The 21,543-nt window shown below is 38.9% G+C and overlaps 1 protein-coding gene across 1 annotated transcript in view; it reads right to left on the reverse strand.

Annotated features, from left to right (window-relative positions):
- pcdh15b (protocadherin-related 15b) overlaps positions 1–21,543 on the reverse strand; it is a 1,519,471-nt gene that overhangs the window by 461,055 nt on the left and 1,036,873 nt on the right. Inside the window, exon 14 of the mRNA XM_072557866.1 lies at positions 20,729–20,899. Coding sequence (XP_072413967.1) covers positions 20,729–20,899 — 171 coding nt within the window. The remainder of the gene's footprint in view (positions 1–20,728; positions 20,900–21,543) is intronic.

Raw genomic sequence — 21,543 nt, forward strand, 5'->3', positions numbered from 1 at the left:
GTAGATGTCAATGTCCGTGAAGGAGGGGTACATTCAACCCGTGCCTGCCCATCATGTCCTTTGCTGCAATTTGATCATAGGCAACATGGAGATCATTTGGAGCAAGTTACAGGCTGAATCAGCCAGGTATGAGTTCAAATTTCCTTATTGAGTTTGCTGGCATCCAGCTTTTTGAAGTTTTTGTTAAGATGGGAGGCTTTATATATTATGAGGTGAGTTGTTGTGTTGGCGATGTGTTTAACAAGTGTTAATCCATGACAATTAGTATCTCGCCACTGCCCAATGAGAATTCCACTTGTGAAAAGCATAAAAGATGGAGCAAGATAGTCTCTATGTCAAAATAACTGGCTTTCTTGTCCAATTTTGCTACATCTTTTGCCATAATCTCTGTTGCTCAATGCCTTTGAAGATTCGGCACGGTGGCACAGTGGTTAGCACTGCTGCCTCACAGCGCCAGAGACCCGAGTTCAATTCCAGCCTCGGGCGACTGACTGTGTGGAGTTTGCACATTCTCCCCGTGTCTGCGTGGGTTTCCTCCGGGTGCTCCGGTTTCCTCCCACAGTCCAACAATGTGCAGGTCAGGTGAATTGGCCATGCTAAATTGCCCGTAGTGTTAGGTAAGGGGTATATGTAGGGGTATGGGTGGGTTGCGCTTCGGCGGGGCGGTGAGGACTTGTTGGGCCGAAGGGCCTGTTTCCACACTGTAAGTAATCTAATCTACTCTAATTCCATCCATCAAACCCATATCCACCAAAAGACAAACTCCTCACCCTACTGTGTGTAAAATGTCATGGAACACTTTATTGTTGACCAAGCAGAGAACAGATGAGCGAGAGTCTAGAGCACTTGAAATCTTTGAATCTGTTAGTGTAGCAGTTTTGTGGAGGATCAGAGAAGGTACAGCAAATTTTGTTTCAACCAACACATTGTGAATTAATATTCTCAATTATCCAGTAAAAATTACATTCCTCAAATACCACAAGGTTCACTGTAGTATCCAGTCCAAATTTTTAATTTGTTTACCTCATTGGAAATGTATATGTTGTTCAATCAAATAGCTGCACAAAAAATTAACAATTAATTTTGAGTCAATTTCTCCTCAAATGCTGTGATCTACCATAATGTCCAAGTAGTCAGTTGAGAGTACAATTGAGAAGACTCTGCTGAGAAGTTCCATTTAAGGCAAAATTGCATAATTATTTAAGTGACTTGTGCTGTAAATAAAGTGTAACAGTGATGTGTACACCCCTGCATTACATGTCTATTAATTAATGTGTTATTACATTGATAAAATAAACCTCTTGATTTTCCAGAATATTTGGTCAACTGGCACTCTCCTGGTCCCACAGGTACAGGATAATAAAGGGTTTGCTGTATCAGGAAACATCAGAGGAGAATTATCAAACATCATGGAGGAATTACAAGTCTGAAAGGAGATGAATGATATATCTAAATATCAGGAGAATCAAATGATTCAGCTAACCATAACTTCATTGTTTAACCATAACTTCATCATTTAACCATTATGATGGATAGGAGGGAGGATCACATGTATATCAATTGCTGCACAAAAGTCAGCACCAAAGCTTCAGGGGAAGCTTGTGTGACAAATCATCTACATCATTTGTGGAGGTATGGTTGAACAGATTTTGACTTTCCCCACATCACATTCAAAGACTTCTGATCTGGTACCAGATGAATCAAAATCACAAAATGAAACCCATACATTTATGTAGCTGTGTTCACGACCTCAGAACACCTCAAAGCTTTTACAGCCAATGAAGCATCTTTGAAATTGTCACTGTTTTTATTAAACTTGCCTGTAGCCAATTTTCACAGCTCCAGCACCCACAAAGAGAAACGTGAAAATGCTGTTTTAGTGATTTTGATTGAAGGATAATAATTGGCAGGACATCTGCTGTAGGGGATAGCTCACCAACTGTTCTTCAAAATAAAGGCATCGAATCATTAATAGAATAGGGTAGATAACATGACATCTACAAGACAGAACTTCCATCATTGCAGTGCCCCCTTACAACTGCACTGAAATATCTGCCTGGACTTTGTGCTCAAGTCTTTGGACTGGAACTTGAATGCACAGTGTTCTATCCCTCAGATTTCACTTGAAAATCAGGATTCAACGTCAGCCATATGATTAAATGCAGAATGGTTAATTTGTAGTAGGCACAAATTGTTCTGCTGCACCAGGGACGGAGGATATTATTTCTTAGTTAAGTTAGAATCTCAAGCCACAAAGCTTGTCAAATTTTTGAACGGCTGTTTCAGACTTTGTGATTTAAAACAAAGGATGTGTTTGGATATCTGCAATGCAATTTGGGCCATCTACACAAATAAACAGATGGTTGACATTGTACAAAACTAAGAACAACTTGAATTCAAAACAGGTGGAATAGATTTATGATGTGGAGGTGCTGGTGTTGGACTGGGGTGGACAAAGCTAGAAGTCACATGACACCAGGTTATAATCCAACAGGTTTATTAGAAATCACAAGATTTTGGAGCACTGCTCCTCCGTTTGGTGAAGTGACATCACCTGATGAAGGAGCAGAGCTCCAAAATCTTAATTTCATGATAACTGTTGCATGATAACCTGAAATGCAGTTAGTCCAAGGCGATGCAGATGGACACCTGAAAATATAAATCAACTCATCTTTGAATTACCAAGGACTAGGCATTGTGGCCAGACAATTACAAAAGCTAATTAAATGATCAACTAGAAGACTATATATAGTGAAACAACAGAAATTTGGAATACTGGCATTAATTTGTCAATCTTTGCTCCCATCAAGTAAGGCATCTGTTATGTTCTAAAATGTACCTTTAAACCTTGAAAATGTATTAAGATTTCCATGGTTCATCCAAAACAGTTTTTCTGATTGGTTCATATGACTGTGCACTCAAGTGGGGGTTGGAGGGAGAGAAGTGGGAGGGAGAGAAGTGAGATGGAGAGAGTAAACAAATCCTAATTTTACGTCTTTCCCTCAGCTGCACTCAGCAAGGCATATTTTGCTGAACTTTCAAAGTTCTCAGCTTTAGTGAAATGCAACATTCATTCATTGGGGAAATGCAGTGCTCCTACAATGCATGCTCACCTGAAATGCCTATTCTTTTCCCTCTTCTGTCTTTTGCCTCTCCTACAAGATTTTGTGCACTTGATTGGGAATAAGAGATGTGTTTATTCATGATACTCCAACCACTGTAGACTTGATGAACCAGCTGTTTTTTTTTCTTGACGGGCAATTTTTGTAAACTCAGTGGTTGTGAACTATCCAGCAAGATTATGTATGACTTATTATCATCATAACTCATTTACAATTTACAAAACTAAACCAGTTTTGAGTTATCCATATTGCTTCAGGATAACTTATTCGGCGTGCAAACTGGTGACTACCGGCTTTCTAAACTGCAGACACCTACTGCCTATGGAACCTAGTGATGCAAACTCTAGGCTATACATTAAAATGAGATTCATTAAGAATAATCAAATGTGATCAAAGTGCAATAGCAAGTGGCTGCTTGACATTTCCAGCAAATATTTCACAATAATGGAAACTACAGCATCCTCTGGTCTATTGCATGTATGTTGGTCCTGCGCAATGGACTGAAGATTAATCTTATTGTATTACCTCTTTCCTCATAACCTTTAATACTTTCCTTGCAATATTTATCAAATCCTTCTGTTAATGTTAAGACTCAATTAAATACAGCATCTGTCGTAAGGCAATCCCTACTCTAATAACATCATTCCAAATATTCTAACCAACTCCTTTAATCTTTCAACTCCAGAGGATTTAAGAAACTTACAAACAACAAGCAACTAAACCGAATACAGAAATGCCAAACATTATTTTACCTACAAATTCTATCACCAATGAAACCAAAATCTTCTATTGGAATTTTTTTTGCATATCACTTTTTCCAGCATTTGTTTCTAAACTAAACCCACCTGGAGATTATATTTTGAGTTAATAAATATCTGATGTTTAAAGGCATTATTTAAAACAACATTTTTGCTTCAATGTCAGAAGTTTCAGAGTTCAAGCCCCACATTGAAGACTTGTGCATATAATCTGTGCTTCAATGTAAAGCTGAGTTACGTTCTGATTTCAGGAGTTCTGCCTTTCAGATGAAGCCAAGGTAAGATAAGCTAAGGCATATCCTGCTCTCTGCAACCATTAAACATACAACAACGTTATTTTATGAATAGGAGAGATAGAGTCAAAGAGTCACAGAATTATACAGCATAGAAACAGACCATTCAGTCCAACTCATCCATACTGACCAGATTTCCTAAGTAAATCTAGTCCTATTTGCCAGAATTTGGCCTAAATCCTTCTAAATCCTTCCTATTCATATACCCATCCAAGTATCTTTTAAATGTTGAAATTGTACAAGCATCCACCATTTACTCCGACAGCTCATTCCACACATGTCCCAACCTCTGTATAAAAACATTGCCCCTTAGATCCCTTTTAAATCTTTCTCCTCTCACCTTAAGTCTATGCCCTCTAGCTTTAGACTCCCATACCCTGGGAAAAAGACTTTGCCTTTTCACCCTATCCATGCCCCTCATGACTTTTTAAGATTTTGTCATGTTCTGGCCAACATTTGGCTCAATCAGCATATAGAAACAGATGATCTGCTCATATACTTCTATTTCTTCATGTGAAACCTTGTTAAATGCAAATTGGCCACCATGTATCCCTACATTATGACAATTACTCAACTTCAAAAATATTTCATTGGTTGTGTATTTTTGTTTTAAGGGCATCCTGAAGTCACAGCAAGCATGATTTAACGGTATTTATTCCTTCTTCTTTTCCTTGGTTAACACTTCTAAGTTGTCAGAAATGTTTTTAGTCTCAAGCTGCTTCTGAAATGTTGCTGTATGTAGATTAGCTGTCACATTTTCCAATGTAACAGTCACTGTTCTTGAAAGGAATTCATTAAAGGCATAATTCCATTCTTAAGCACTCACAAAGGGAACAATGTGTTTATATTGTACATGTACTGAGAGGTGAGGGTAAAACAATACAGTCCTAAATTCTCCAAACTGGGATTTTTTTTATGATTGTGCATAATTAACTCTTACCTGAAAAATGCACTGAGATACATCACATTCTGAAAAGTGTCAAGGCAGTTGGATGAATGTGTTTTTTTATTTGCCGAGAGAAATCAGAGTTAACATTTTGGGTCGAGTGACCCTTCCTCTGACTTCTCTCCGTAGAGGCTGCCAGACCAGTGAACTTTTCCAGCAATTTTTGTTTTTTGTTTCTGATTTACAGCATCCGCAATTCTTTCTGCTTTTATACATTTTTATTTCCTCCTTTGAAACTTTGTCTAAAATTCACTTTCCTCACCAGAAGGATATTTTTGTTTAAAGAGTTGCCATATTTTGACTTTGCGACTGTCCAGCCTCTTAACTGATGAATTTTTGCTAATTGCTTAACTTTTACCCATGTAAAACACTCAGAGTTTTTCTGTGCTATGATTAAGAACTCCAATATATGCAATCTGCTATTTGATCTAACAGAATAATCCAACAGTTTTATAGGGAACTTCAAAATGGTTCTGCAGTTATGTTTGCAAATTATAAGAGATGAGATTTGGAATGTTAAGAAGATAATATAAGGCAATGCTGCAGGGTGAGAATATGGTATTGAGAATTAAAGTGAGAGGATGACACAAAACATAGAAAAATAAGGGTCAAAGTATGCGCAAATGGTAGAATTAAAAGACAGAATTCAGAAGGCAAATAGATTCCAGGAGTGAATATCCCACACAGTAAGTGTTGCTGGTCAACCAGTGGCTGGGTCCTCTTTTATTCAATAGTGTCATAGAGGAGGCCAGTGGCTGCTGTTAAAAAAAACAACTTCCACATCTCCCCCTATATATGTTCACACATATATACATTTGTACATGGACACTCACACACATATACACACACCACCCCCTAGGTTTCAGCAGCACTATAAACTCAGGACAAATGTCAGTGACTTATCATGGGCTTGGAGATTTCTCTCGTTGGGGATGTGGAGAGACAGATTGGTCAAGCCTGGCTGCCAGTGAGCACTCCTATGTCCTGTAATGATCAGGAGCTGAGTGTCTTTAATTGAGGGACCACGCTCCACTTTGTCCGTCCCCCTGAAGACAGAGCAGTGGTCCTTAAGTAGCCCTTCCTTATGTATTGAAGGATCACACTTAATGGCAGGCAGACGGTCAATCATGCAGCCTTCATCAGAACAAAATTATGATGGCGTGGAAATGCAGTTTGGGTATGCCACTGCCCCACCTACTGAAGTGGCCTTCCTACCTCCAATCTCTCAGAAGATTCTGCACTACATTAGCAATTTAAAAATACAACACTAAAGTATTTCAAAATGAATTTCAAACCAAGATCAGTAGGTTATTCAATTCACTTTATCACTATTTTAGCTTTGACTTATTTCAAGTGGTTTTTGTGTTTGGTGTACACATTTTTTTCTGAACCAACATTTACATTTCTACTGCTCACTGCATCCATTAATCAATGTCAGCATGCTCTGTGTTGGACCTGCTGTTCTGGAACTAACAACTTGTAAATTTAAATCTTCATGATTTTCATACTTAGAATACACACACTGTCATTTTCTTTTTTTTTTCAAAACGTTAAGGACATCATAAAGGCAGTGCTGTTTTCTTCAAAGACATCAATCAACATGGAGAAGATTACAATACATCTTAGAATCTGTAATGTTAAAGATTGTTCAATTAAATAATACCCAATGTATTCAAGCTAAATCTTCACAACACAGGCTCTAAAAATGACTAATTTTATCATTTTTAAGCTTTAACTGATGATGCTACATTTTAACTGTAATCACCCTCACATGGAAAGGTAAATTGGGAATTAAACTAAAACTACTCCAGTTACATAAACCAGTATAAGCATTAACATCAACAGAAAATGAGTGAAAAAGAAATTATTAATGGCACAGGGAAACTAAACTTTCACCAGACTAACATTAACCAGACATTTCACATTTAAGATTAGTCTTTCAATTAAGTAATTAAAATATGAAAATATAAATATAAAATGTGTAAATGTAAACACAACCTAAGTCTGATTTACTTGAACACAATAGATTTGCCTCTGTTCTGTTAGGAAGTGTTCTATTCCCTGAAAATTAAGTATGCAGGTTGCTGAAGTTACGCTGCAATAATGACTCGAAGTCTATATATACTGTTTTAATAATCTTCATCCGCCAGTGAAAAAATATACTTAAGAACACTGAGGGTTGAGTTATATGACATATATTCCCTTTAAGTATAGCTCCCCGGTGCCTAGGATTGACCAATTTCCTTTAATATCCAGATAAAAGGGTCGAATTTATAATATTTTACTGCCGGCATAGGGCTTTGTTCACTAGGAATGCATATCAGAAATTCAGGAATTCTAGGCCGTGCACAATTTCCTCTCTATCAAAATTAAATTAAAGAAAATCCTGTGGGGTTTGCTGACCTCTAGGCCTGATGATTAAACCTGGGCAGAGTTCTGCATCAGGAATACAAATTCATAAAATCCTCCTGATGTACAGAAGTATCACATTTTCATACATTAGTTCCTCACATCATCACAAGAAGCTGCTAACCACAGAAAACGAAATAGGAGATAGTAAGTGATCCCTGGCTTGAAATTATGCATTTCTTAAATTCAAAAATAGTGATGCTTAAAATGGAACAGTACGCCAAACTAATAAAGGATAGCAAATTGAATTCTGCAAAAAATGAATCTGTGTTATTCAACATTGATCAATAGCAAAATATTAGTATATAGAATCATAGAGATGTACAGCATGGAATCAGACTCTTGCATCCACTCATTCCATCCTGACCAGATATCCTAAATTAATCTAATTCCATTTACCAGCATTTGGCCCATATCCCTCTAAACCCTTCCTATTCATGTACCCATCCAGATGCCTTTTAAATGTTGTAAGTGTATTAGCCTTCACCACTTTCTCTGGTAGCCCATTCCATACTTTAAATGTTATTGCTTACATAAAGAGTAACAAAAATCCTGTTTCCCAAAAACAAAAAAAAAGAATTGCAGATGTTAGAGATCTGCAACAAACAGAAAGTAACCACTGCAAGTGTTGGAGAAACTCAACAGATCTGGAAACATCTGTGAAGAAAAAAAGAGTTAATGCTGCGAGTCCAGTGACCATCAGTTCAGACAAAAGGTCACTGGACTCGAAACTTTAACTTTTTTTCTCTCCACAGATGCTGCCAGATCTGTAGAGTTTCCCCAGCGTTTTTGTTTTTATTTATCGAGTTAGCCATTACTTTAGTTTCCAAATATCTTGATGATTGAGGAGACATCAGAAATGATTTTCAACTACTAGTCACCTGAAATACGAGCTTCTGGCAGGTAAAGGTCAGACACAGGTGAGATCTCAGCCACCCATTTGTTGTCCAGGACCTTTGCAATGCAGAAAGGCTTGTAAGAGTCTGAGGAGATTTTCCACATGAAATAAGTAGGAGGCTGCTTATGAATAATCTCTTACTGCCCTTGCTTGCAGTAGGTCAGATTCCCAGTGATCTGGTGATTGAGAATATAGATACATTTGTTTTTGCCGCAATGGTTCACATGTTGAACTAAAGATTGGCAAATTGAATGTCTAAGGTTGATTTGTAGAACAAGTGTGGCTACTGCAGTATAAACCTGAACGCTCATATTACATTGAAGAGGAACATAAATCAATTCACGGTAATGCAACAATCAGTATAACTGTACCATACATCATCATATCGAGTAGCAGATACAAACCAAACAGGGCAATAGCGCAGTACCAGTAGAAGATAAACCACTGAGACACACAATTCAACAAAAGTAATCATTCAGAAGAAAACAGAGGATTGTATAAATTATGAATGGTAGCTGTCTTCTACACTATGCCACATGGCTGTAAATTGTTATCACTAGATTTAGATAAGTTTCAAACCTTATAAACTTTAGTTTCACAGTCTGTGATAAGATCTGAGCCTTTTAACTGTGTTTCAATTCCATAAAATCTTATCTCGACAATGCCCTTGTAATACTCTCCTATGTTGTACTAGTCAGCCAAGACATGAAATCCTTTAGCTTAAATCATTCAACTAAGTGGGATCAATACAGCAAGTGATATTTTCAATTAATGAAATGAACTAGATCCTGCATTAAATCACAATGTATTGTTTTTAAAGGTAGGGCTAACAAATTGGTCGAGGCATTGCACATGGCAAGTCAAAGGTTACGTCATGTGAGAAAGGCACTGCAGTGTAAATTTTGGAATGAGCAAAATCTTGAAGGTGCTGAAATGAAATTGAAACAACTGTTAAAAATCTGCAGCAGATTATACAACAGCTATTGGGATGAAGACAAAATCAACGTTTCAGATTTTGGGGAAGGTGATGGCTGAGTCATCTCACCACTGGACTAGTAATATTTGGGAGAACCTGTTCAAATCCCACTATGGTAAATAGCAAAATTCAAATTTAATTTTTAAAAAATCTCAAACTAAAATTGGAGTGATGACCATGAAATCATTGACAATGGTTGGAAAAACCCATTTGGCTCTCTAGTGTCGTTGAGAGAAGGAAACTAACACCAGTACCTTGTCTAACCTCCATGGGAATCCAGACCCAAAGCAATGGGGTTGGCATTAATTGCAATGGCAAGCCACTCAGTTGTATCAATGTCTGGAAAGGGAAATAAAGCAATTGAACCAGACAAACCACCTAGCAGCAACTAAGGCATCGGACATGATGACAGCAAACACAGCCCTGTTGACCCTTTAAAATTCTCATTGTCAAAATTGGGAAAACTGTTTCACAGACTAATCAAGGAACAGCCTGAAATAGTCACACTTACGAAATCAGATGTTGCATACAATGTCCCAGATAAGACCATCACCATCTCTGGATATGCCCTGCTAAGGAATCAGGACAGGCCCAGCACTGGTGGTATGCAGACAAGAGGAGTTGTCCTGGGAGTCCTTAACTTGACCTTGGACCCCATGAAATCTCATAGCACAGGTCAAATATGGGCAAGGAAACCTCTTGCTGATTACCACTTTGTTCCCTTCTCCCTTCCTCCCACCACCACAATCGTAGCCCTTCAATGATTGAGTTAGTACTCCACTGTGTTGAGCAGAACTTGGAGAAAGAAGTGAGGGTGGCAAGGGCACAGAAAATAGTTTGGGTAGGGGACTTCAAAGTCCACCACCAGAAGGAGCTGGGCAGCACCACCAATGACTGAGCTGATCAAGTTTTAAAGGACATAGTAGTTATAATGAGTTTGCAACAGTTAGTGAGGAATCAACATGAGGGAACTACATATTTGACCTCATCCTCATTGACCTGTGATGCATCTGTTGATGCAAGTAAGAGTGACCACTGCACAGTCCTTGTCAGGAAATGTCCTGTCATCCTGTTGAGACGACTCTCCATTAAGGTAGTGGCACTATCACTATGCTAAATAGGATAGACTTTTGAACAAATCTGACAACTCAAGACTGGGCATCCATTAGGTGCTGTTAGCCATCAGCTACAAGCAAATTGTACTTCAGCACAATCTACACCTTATGGTCCAGCGTATCCCCCATTCTACAATTACCATCAATTTAAGTGATGAACCTAGTTCAATAATGAGTGCAGGACAGCATGCCAGGAGCAGTACCAGATATAACTAAAAACGAGGTGCCATCTTGAAGAGAAACAGGACGATTTGCATGCCAAACAGCATCCGCAGCATGTGATAGATAGCCAAGTATAGGAGATTTGTTATAACCCCAGCAGCCATTTTGTCACATATTAAAAACCTGGAATCCATTTCATTTTTCATATTAGTGTCTGTTTGTATGTTCCCAGGCTCAGCGAGATGGCTGACCTTGTAGCTGTACTAGCACCTGACAGTGAACTCTTTCCCAGCATGGGAATGTTCTTCTTTTACAAGGATCTACTATTATGCTAACATTGCTCATCACATAATAACCAGCACTGACCAGACAGCTACGTGACTGGGGCTAGTAACTGGGTTGATTGTCCACTTACACATTATGTTTCAATTAATAGTTTGTTAATTGTTAAATGATTGTAACCTATATAACCACACAACTCTCTGTATCTCGTTGGAGTGACTTGTGACCATCGTGGTCAACTTGTCTCTCCTCATGAACTCATGAAATAAACAGTCAATAACTCAAGGTTTGTGTGGCGTGAGTAATTCAGATCGGTACGAGTGAGTCTTAGGCTGAATATTTTCGTCCCAATCCCCCACAATAAGTAATACCATAACCAATGAATCAGATTTAAACTCCACAGTCCTGCCATATCTCATTGTGAATGCTGGTGGACAATGAAACTCACTGCAAGAGAAGGTTCCACAAACATCCCAATTCTCAATAATGAGGTAAGCCAACAAAAAATATGGCTGAAGCATTGGCAACAATCTTCCACCAAAAGTGAATGGTCCAACTCAGTTTCCTCCAGCAATCCTCAACATCAAAAATGCAAGTCTTCAGCCAATTCTTTTCCCGCCACTTGATATCAAGAATCCGCTGGAGACACTGAATACAGCAAAGGTTATGGACTCTGATAAGATTCCAGCAATATCACTAAGACTTATGGTCCAGAATGCTACACCCTGAGCCAAGCTGTTCCAATACAGGCATCTACCCAACTAAGTGGAAATTTGCTCAGGTATGTCCTGTAGATAAAATGCAATCTGGCCACTTTATGCCCCAAACATCTACTCTCAATCATCAGTAAAGTGATGGACGATATCAACAACAGTACTATCAAGCCTGCTTATGACCTGCTCATCAATAACCTGCTCATTTTGAGCTCTACTCAGCTCCTGGGCTCATTACAGCCTTAGTTCAGATATGAACAAAACAGATGAATTCCAGAGGTGAGGCAAGAGTGACATCAAGGCTGCATTTAACCAAGTGTGGCATTAAGGAGCTCAAGCAATGTGAATCTGAGGAAAGGCTCTCCACTTGTTGGACTCATTCCTGGCCTAAAGGAAGATTATTGTAGTGGTTCGAGATCAATTATCTCAGCCACAGGATATCTCTGCTGGAATTACTCAGGGAGTGTCCTAGCCCCGTCCATCTTGCTTTATCAATGACCTTCCCTCCATCATAAAGTCAGAAGTGGGGATGATTGCTGATAATTGTATAATACAGGTACTAAAGCAGTCCATGCCAAAATGCAACAAAATCTGGATAACATCCAGGCTTGGGATGATAGTTGGCATATTACATGTGTGCCACACAAGCTCCAGAAATGACATTAGATTAGATTACTTACAGTGTGGAAACAGGCCCTTCGGCCCAACAAGTCCACACCGCCCCGCCGAAGCGTAACCCACCCATACTCCTACATCTACATCTACCCCTTACCTAACACTACGGGCAATTTAGCATGACCAATTCACCTGACCTGCACATCTTTGGGACTGTGGGAGGAAACCGGAGCACCCGGAGGAAACCCACGCAGACACGGGGAGAACGTGCAAACTCCACACAGTCAGTCGCCTGAGGCGGGAATTGAACCCGGATCTCCGGCGCTGTGAGGCAGCAGTGCTAACCACTGTGCCACCGTGCCGCCCACATGTTCCCACAAGAGTGAATCAAACCATCATCTTTTGACATTCACCATCACTGAATGCTCCGTTATCAACATCTTGGGGATTAATATTGAACAGAAACTGAACTGGACTATTCAGTATAAGAGCAGGTCATAGGCTAAGAATCCTGCTGCAAGTAACTCACCCCCGATTCCCCAAAATAAAGATAAAGAGAAGTGAATTTTAAGGTTGCATTAAAAACAAAAAAAAAACTCAAGCTTGTCACAACTAAAAACACTTACAAAGTTATGTTGTATTCACTTTCCTATATAGACCAAAAACTGGAAAATAAGTAAGGATCTGTAGAAGAAATATGGGAATAAAGACGTACGCTCAGAATTTTACATAGATCATAACGAGGTGCTTGAAGTTGCAAGAGTTAAAAAAACAACTCCAAGGACAGAATCTTCACAAGCCCTGAACAACATGGGATTTGGTGAGTAAATATTTGAGTAAATATGGAGAAATCAGAAAAATTAGATAATTGACATTGAGAGAAAAAGTCAGATTCTGCAATCAGGTTTTGGATAGTGAGATGGAAGTCTCTCCAGTAAATGGTAGGAGGCAATTGGATTAGGTTTAGATGCATTAGCATTTCATTAGTATCTAAAATGAAACAAGGAATTGCAGATGCTGGAGATCTGAAATAAACAACTAAACATTAAAACTCTGCAGGTCTGACAACATTTGTGGAGATGAAAACTTATTGAGTTCTTTGAGAAGGTGACCAAACAGGTGGCTGAGGTTAAAGTGGATGATGTGGTGTCCATGGATTTCAGTAAAACATTTGATAAGATTCCCCAATGTAGGCTATTGCACAAAATACGGAGGCATGACAGTGCGTGGGGATTGATGGGAAATGTTCATCCTGGAGTTCAGTTACTAGTGATATACCGCAAAGATCTGTTTTGGGTCCACTGCTGTTTATCATTTTTATAAGTAACCTAGATAAGGGCAGAGGATGGGTTAGTAAATTTACGGATGACACTGAGGTCAGTGGAGTTGTGGATAGTGCAGAAGGATGTTGTAGGCTACAGAGGGACAGAGATAAGCTGCAGAGCTGGGCTGAGAGGTAGAAAAACGAGTTTAATGCAGACAAGTGATTCACTTTGGAAGGAGCAACAGGAATACAGAGTACTAGGCTAATGGTTAGATACTTGGAAGTGTAGATGAGCAGAGAGATCTCGGTGTCCATGTACATAGATCCCTTAAAGTTGCCACTCAGGTTGACAGGGTTGTTAAGGAAGCATGTGGTATGTTACCTTTAATTATTAGAGCAATTGAGTTTTGGAGGCACGAGGTCATGCTACAGCTGTACCAAACTCCAGTACAGTCACACTTGGAATATTGTGTAAAGTTCTGGTCACTGCATTATAGGAAGGATGTGGAAAGAGTTCAAAGGAGATTTACTCAGAAGTTGCCTGGTATAGGGGAAACTCTTGTGAGGAAAATCTGAGGGACTTCAGGCTGTTTTCGTTAGAGAAAAGAAGGTTGAGAGGTGACTTACTTGATACATATAAGATTGTCTGAGGGTTAGATAGGGTGGACAGTGAGAGCTTTTTTCCTCGTATGGTGATGGTTAGCACAAGGGAACATTTGTTACATTAAGGGGTGATAGATATAGGACAGATGTCAGAGGTAGTAGGAGTGTGGAATACACTGGCTGCGATAGTAGTAGATTCGCTAACTTTAAGGGCATTTAAATGGTAATTGGATAAACATTTAATGAAAATGGAATAGCGTAGGATAGAGAGGCTTCAGATTGGTTCCACAGGTCGGCGCATCCTTGAGGGCCGAAGGGCCTGCGCTGCACTGTAATGTTTTATGTTCTATGTTCTATGAAACAGAGTTAGTGTTTTAAGTTCTGTGATCCTTTTCAGAACTAGAAACAGCCAGGAAAAGATAATATGTATACCAATGATTGAGGGAGAAGGCATGAGCAAATAGGTGCAGAGGGAGCCAAGAAAGAGAGAAAAAACAACTTGTCATGTGGGAACAAGCATCCAACTCGAGGATGAGTCCAGGGTGCATCTTTGAATTCCTCACTCACTTTGCACCTTCTCAACACTGAACACACCTCTGCCTTGCATTACCCTTTTGCAATTTGCCCCTGGAGCCAGAGATTAAAGTCTTACAATCCTTCTGTTTTGCCTTGCCTTTCAGTGCAGACACAACACCAGGAATGGTTGTCAAAAGTGATCCGTCAAGGAGCTGTTAGTGAATGGCATAGCATCACATTGCTGTTACACTTGAACCATGTGCCAGCAGCACAGGTGTCAAACCAATGACATTAATGTTAACCAAATGCCATGCCTCAAAGTCTAAGGGGATATGTTACCACAAATAACAGGAAAGGATTCACCTGTGGATCATCACAAAGATGATCCAAGGTCTTATTGCCTGTCCAGCATGAACTATAATTGTTCTTTGACAATGCCATTCTTGGGTATGTGAGTGGTGAGGGGGTTGGGAGCATAACATATCAGAAATCATAAACATTTCCAGTCTTCCACTGTAATTGCCTGGTATGGCTTGTGTTGCGTTCAAAAGAATAAGATCCCTATGTTAATGGTACATGCAGAGGCATTCATGGCCCACCTTATTAAGAGTCTTCCACGTCCCACTCTTTTGAGGACTGTGTTAAACCATCATTAGAGAGTGATGTGAATGCTGACTGATCAGATTTCTAGGGATCTATTCTATTTTGGATATTCCCCACACAGAGTTTGTTGGAACTATGGCCAATAGATCCATCATAGAAATAGTTATTATTGTTGTGGGGTAACAACGTGAAAAAAAATTGAGGAGAAAGTTGCACCAGTAAATCCAAGACCAGCAGCAACCTCCAGCAGCTGCCTAAGATCCTCCACATGAAGAGACTGTAGCTGAAGGTCCTCTCAGGTGTGAAGATAGTACAGGGGCACTGAATCTATTACCATAGATTTCATTTTCTCCAGATGAGTGAGGTACAGTATCACCACAAACTGAGGATGTCCTATGGCACCATCAAAGAACGATGGTAACTGTTAGAGCAGGCAGGCGAACTGAAGGAGACGGTGCCCATCCTATCCTAGTGGCCAACAAGGTAACAGTCACACTGAACATTTACACAACTGACTGCTTTCAAGGATCCATTGGAGACCAGTGCTCGATCTCACAAATGTATCATGGCTGCTACCAATGCAATTTGTATCCAATCACACACCCCTTCAATTCACTTCCCTGTGATGAAGTTAGTGCTACAGCCTGGGTAGGAGGCTTTTCATTATAGCTGACTTTGCTCAGGAGAAGGCCACTGCACACTTTATGCTCATCATATTGAGAGTACCATATCATAATGCAGTTAATTTCATCAACAGAACTGGCTTCCATTCGATGAGTGTACAAGTCAACTCTGATCACTAACACCACAACTTAGCCTGTGCTGTGCACCCAACGAGTTCTTATTATGTCTACATCATTGAGTGAGGCTGAATATAGGTAGATTGCTGTCAATACTTTGGTCTGGTCCATTGTGGAGCACTTGATGGACCTCCTGAAGATTAGCTTCTCGTACTTGGATTGGTCTGGAGGGACTCTGTAGTACAGAGACCAGCTTCTTGTGCTCCGCACAATTGGAGCAGGCAAACAGGAGATGCGATCAACTCTGAAAAGCTGGGAGAAAAGCGGCAGCCTCCCAAAGAGTGAGATGAGGTCATTGAGCAATGGAACATCATCTTCTGCAAACAGAATGCTACAGTGTTAGTCACAACTGACCACCCAGGACTTAATTAACACAAATCCAATAGATTTGAGCTGGATGCATTGATCACTCATTGATTGTAAGCTTATTGTTGATTTACAGGCAAGTAGCCACTGTCTGTAGTTTTGCTTTTTTTTCCACTTTTGTTGGAACAGAATAGAAGTAAATGCTTTCAGCCATTTGAAAGCTTAGGTTGCAAGTTTGCTCACTGAGCTGGTAAGTTTGTTCTCAGAGAACAAACCCACCAGCTCAGCAAGCAAATTTATAACCTGAACCTCAAGCTAAGCTACAAATCTTCTCAAAAATCACATTTGAAGGCTTTTCAGTATTTGATGCTCCCACAATAAACAATGAGAAGACGTTATGCTGTTCTGGCATTAAGAACTGTGTAGTACACCCTTAGGAAAGATGAGATGAGACTAAGGACAAGCAACTTGTGTAGCTCAGTTCTCAAGACATTTTGAACGTGCAGTTGTATTTGCAATAAAGTGTCAGCCCCACTACTTATGTGCCCTCAGACACATTTGTTCTTCATTCCCTTTCATCTATTTGCACTACAAAGGGCAAATCCTGGTAAAATTTAACCAGATACAAAGCTGGACTCTTAAAAATATGCTGGCACAAGAAACCTAGGGTGGTCCCAAGCATGGTGACTAATCTAGCCATTGTGAGTTGACAATAGTTGGAGCAGGGTGCTATAGATGGATGGTGCATTGATAACGAGGTAAGCTGAAGAGAGTAGCATGAGGAAATACACTAGATGAACCTTTTAGTCCTTCATATAGAGAAATCCTTCATGAAACTCACTAAAATTTAGTCTAACATCTATGAATGGTTTGTATTCTTGCCATTTGATCAGAACTGAAAAGCTACAGAATTCATCTGCGGAGGAAAAAGTGAAGGGCAGCTGAAAGGGGTCGAGCTAGGTGTTTTTTTGTTGCTGAATGATGGACTTCACAGTGTAGTGCAAGTGAGATACAGTGGATGTGTGAAGTTGGCATTAGACTGAAGAGCATGCCATACCATGACAGCATCTCTCCTGTAGGAACAGCAGCAGCTGTGACTCAGATAAGGGACCAATAGTATTTCATTTAATTCAGTTTCAGCTGCACTTTATTTGACTACTCTATGGTGTGCAGCTGCAATTTTCACTTTTTAAATATATTTCACACAAGTGTTCTCCATCGTAATCACATTCCATTCAATTTCCCCATCGCGCAAAAGTACATAAAGAATAAATGTAACAGGCCTAATATAAATTTTATCTGCAATTCAAATACAAAACTGTGTTGTCTGAAACTGATGATTCTGACAGTAATCACACATAATTACAGATTGCAACAGAAGTCACAGAATAAAGTACAGTGAATAATCATACAGTTTGCAACTGAAGCCAAAAAATCAGTGGTATCAGGATCAAGTAATCAATAGTATTTTACACTCATTTGTATTCTTGGCTAATGTTGTGGACTGTCACTGGTTCCCATTACCATGGATGTCAGTGTGACTGACAAAGAAGTTTCAAAGCACTAAAATACTAATAATTGTACTTTGTTCAGTTTTGTGAATATTTACTCAAAACCAAAACCTGTGATATGATCTTTTTCTCTCGCATGTGGGTGAGTTTTAAAACATTCCAGATATGAGTTAATCTTTTCATTCTATAAGGCTTCATTCTATTCTTTAGACTTGCCTCCATTTCATCTGTTGTGACAAAGCCATCTTTCATTTTAGCACTTAAAATATGTGTCCTTATGTAGCACTTAAAATATGTAAACCACAAATTCCTCTCCATTATGGTTTTCAGGGCCCTCAACCATGTCTATTCCATTTCTCACACTTCACTCCTTCCCACTCTCCTTCCATCCAAGAACCATCATGTGGTTCCCTTGTTTTTAGCTTCCATCCCAGATGTTTCATATTCAACAGATCATCCTTGGCCACCACAAAACACATTTTTCTTACTGTCCTTTTCCTTTCAAACTTTCAAAACAACTTGTCCCTCTGTGACATTCTAGTTTATTCTTCAATCATCCACAACGCTCCTTGTAGTACAGGGGAGGAAATATGAACACTTTTACCTCTTCCTTACTACCATCTAGGACCTCAAACAATTCATCCAGGTGAAACGACAATTTACTTACTTCTACTTCCTTGTAACAAATTCTATTTAGGAAATGATAATATTGCTCAAATACAGCCTACTTTATAATAAGAATACTGAACACCGATTGGTAACTGTTTTCTGCAACATCTCAACTCAGTCTGCAATGGCCACCTGTCATTGTAATACATTTCCACACCCTCTCCCACTTCATCTCATTTAAACTTCTGTTACCTTTGTTCTTCTAATACAGTCCAATATGACCTTAAGGAACAACACCTTGCAATTCAATTATACATTTTATAATCTTCCGGTCTCAACAATGAACTCAAAGATTCATAATCATTTTCCCCATCGTAGTCATTGATTAGAATTCAACTATGTTTTATTACCATCCCCTTTTTCCTTGTCTCATTTTGTTATTTAGTCTTCTCCTGTATTCCACATGATCACAGATCCTCGCTTGTTTTTTCAGCACTCCTTCCCTCTTTTACTGGTAGTCCAATTGCTTAAAAGGGGAGAAAGTGAGGTCTGCAGATGCTGGAGATCAGAGTCAAAAAGTGTGTGCTGGAACAACACAAGCAGCATCTGAGAAAATGGTCCCGATGAAGATCTTATGCTCGAAACATCGACTCTCCTGCCCCTCAGATGCTGCCTGACCGGCTGTGGTTTTCCAGTACCACATGTTTTGTCCCCTTAATTTAAGTCATTGACACTTACCTTTCCCAATTTTGAGAAAAAGGTCAATAATAGATATTGTTTGACCTGCTGAGTATTTTCAGAGTTTTTGTTGTCCTAACCTTTTCATTCTTAGATTGAACTGCAACTCAGTTGGTGAGAACTAAAGACAGTCTGAAGGGAATTATTTCTAGCACCTGTGCAATGATGCACAGCTTGACTACCTTGAAAAAATAAGCCCAGAGATAGCCAGACATTTTACCACTCTCATTCTAACATTGGAAATAAGGAGTAACATGATTAGTTTCCTGCAAAAGCCTTTGAGCAGTTTATCACAAAAGAAAAATGCATTAGAGTTTTCCAAAAGACCAAAAATAACTACTATAAAGGGCTGTACACTTGTTTTCCAAATGATACCTGGTACAAATACAACTGTAAATGGCATTTCTGATTTGTCTACACCTATATCGCTCTCTAGTTATAAGGACAAAGGTATTACATCCTCTAAAGTAATGTTACTTTATATCAGAGGTGTTCGCAATATGAAAAAGAAGTCACCAAAAACAGTGCACACTGGGCATTCAAACACCCACGTATTTAACAACATTACAGGTTACATGTATTTTCCAAATGTACAGTCCAAGGTAAACACAAGGAAGTCAAAAGTGGATAGCTTATCTTATTTCGGACCGATGTGATTTTTCATCCTAAAGCCATTCATATAAGAAGTTTAAAATAGTTAGCGAACCTGAAGGAAATATTATTGGAAAGCTAATAGGATCAAGATAACAATATTTTTATTTCTTCTCCAGCTTCTTCATTCTAAATAATGTGGTTATTTGGAGTCCAGACTCCAGCTGGAAGTCCAGATAAAGTCAGAGAGATCAAACAAAGAAACATAGTCACAAAAGAAGTAGCCTAGGAATTGGTAATCCCAATTTTAATGACATTATTTTCAAGTTTTCCCCTTAATTTGACACACTTAAATTTGCAGATTTTAGTGTGAGCCCTCTTTCTACCACAAATAATCAGAATTTTCTACTTCAGTTGCTTATAATGGGTACAGACTCTGCACAGGGGATTTGCACGTCCTCTGCCCAAGATTTTCCAATTCTTACGTTTCAAAAATCCTTGCTATTCATCAGGGCTTTGAAGTGGAAAATATCAACAAATATTGCTTCTGTGGAAGAGCTGTACATTAAATGTTGAATTATTCTCTTTTGAGAAATTTTACAATACCCTCAACAATACATTATTGCTTTTTTAACTTCCACATTAATGAGTTAAACATATTACAAATATAGGCTACTTAATTGAAAATGTAAAGCTTTCATAGCAATATTATTGGTGGAAATTATTTCTGGTAAGTAAACTTCACTTCCATTGTGAGAGCATGAATGACTAATTAAGACAGGCATGTAACATCTCAGTAATTTATTGACATTAAAGTGCTCAAAGCAATTCCCTCAATTTTACCATAGTGCTTGTGCAGTAGAAAACAGGTAAGGTGGAATCAGGTATGTAGACTTACCGGGTCCGTAAGCTCAGGCAAACTGGCCTTGTATGTAAGAGGACGACAATCCCTCGTATTATTGACCAGTTCACATGGAAGGAATTTTGGGCCAAGATCATCTCCATCAAGTACATCAACTGTCAATGTTGCTGTGCTGGTCCTTCTATTATTTGGATTTGGCGCTCGATCCTGTGAGTTAAAGAAAAAAACACCAGAACATATTTCACTGAGTTAACAACACAGAAAAATGCCACTCATTACACCAGTCTATGCTGGTTACAATACACCACATAACACTGTCAAGCACATCTCTTCAATCCAATGTTCCTCCTCCACCTACTAAAATTCTCTTTTATCGATTTACTCTGGCAGCATACTTCATATAGGCTTTTTTTATTTTTGATACAGCAATATTGCCGCTAATTATCAACCAGTACAGCTGTAGCAAATGTCGAAATTGGATGATATAATCATTTATTTGTGAGAGAGTATATGCTGGTTAACTTCACCTGGCGACTGTGTTTCATGTGTCTATAATTTTCTCTTTCTGATGAGTTAATTGTAATCTTTTTTTACTTGCTTCCTACTGTGTTCTTGTCAGCTCACACAAAGAAAAATGACCAAAACTGAATCAATCAGATGCTACAATGTAAAATGAACCAAACAGAAATATATTTCTTATAGTTGTTATGACAGTTGCCACCCAACACAATCTAACACCATCTGCATTATACAATGTAATTATGAAATAGCTACTTGTGCAGTGCAAATGTTTCTTTTATCTCTCTGAGCATCTGTAAGTTATATTCTTAAATAATACTTAACTTCTAATT

This window comes from Chiloscyllium punctatum, chromosome 38 (assembly GCF_047496795.1).
Source record: "Chiloscyllium punctatum isolate Juve2018m chromosome 38, sChiPun1.3, whole genome shotgun sequence".
In the NCBI taxonomy this organism is placed as follows: domain Eukaryota; kingdom Metazoa; phylum Chordata; class Chondrichthyes; order Orectolobiformes; family Hemiscylliidae; genus Chiloscyllium; species Chiloscyllium punctatum.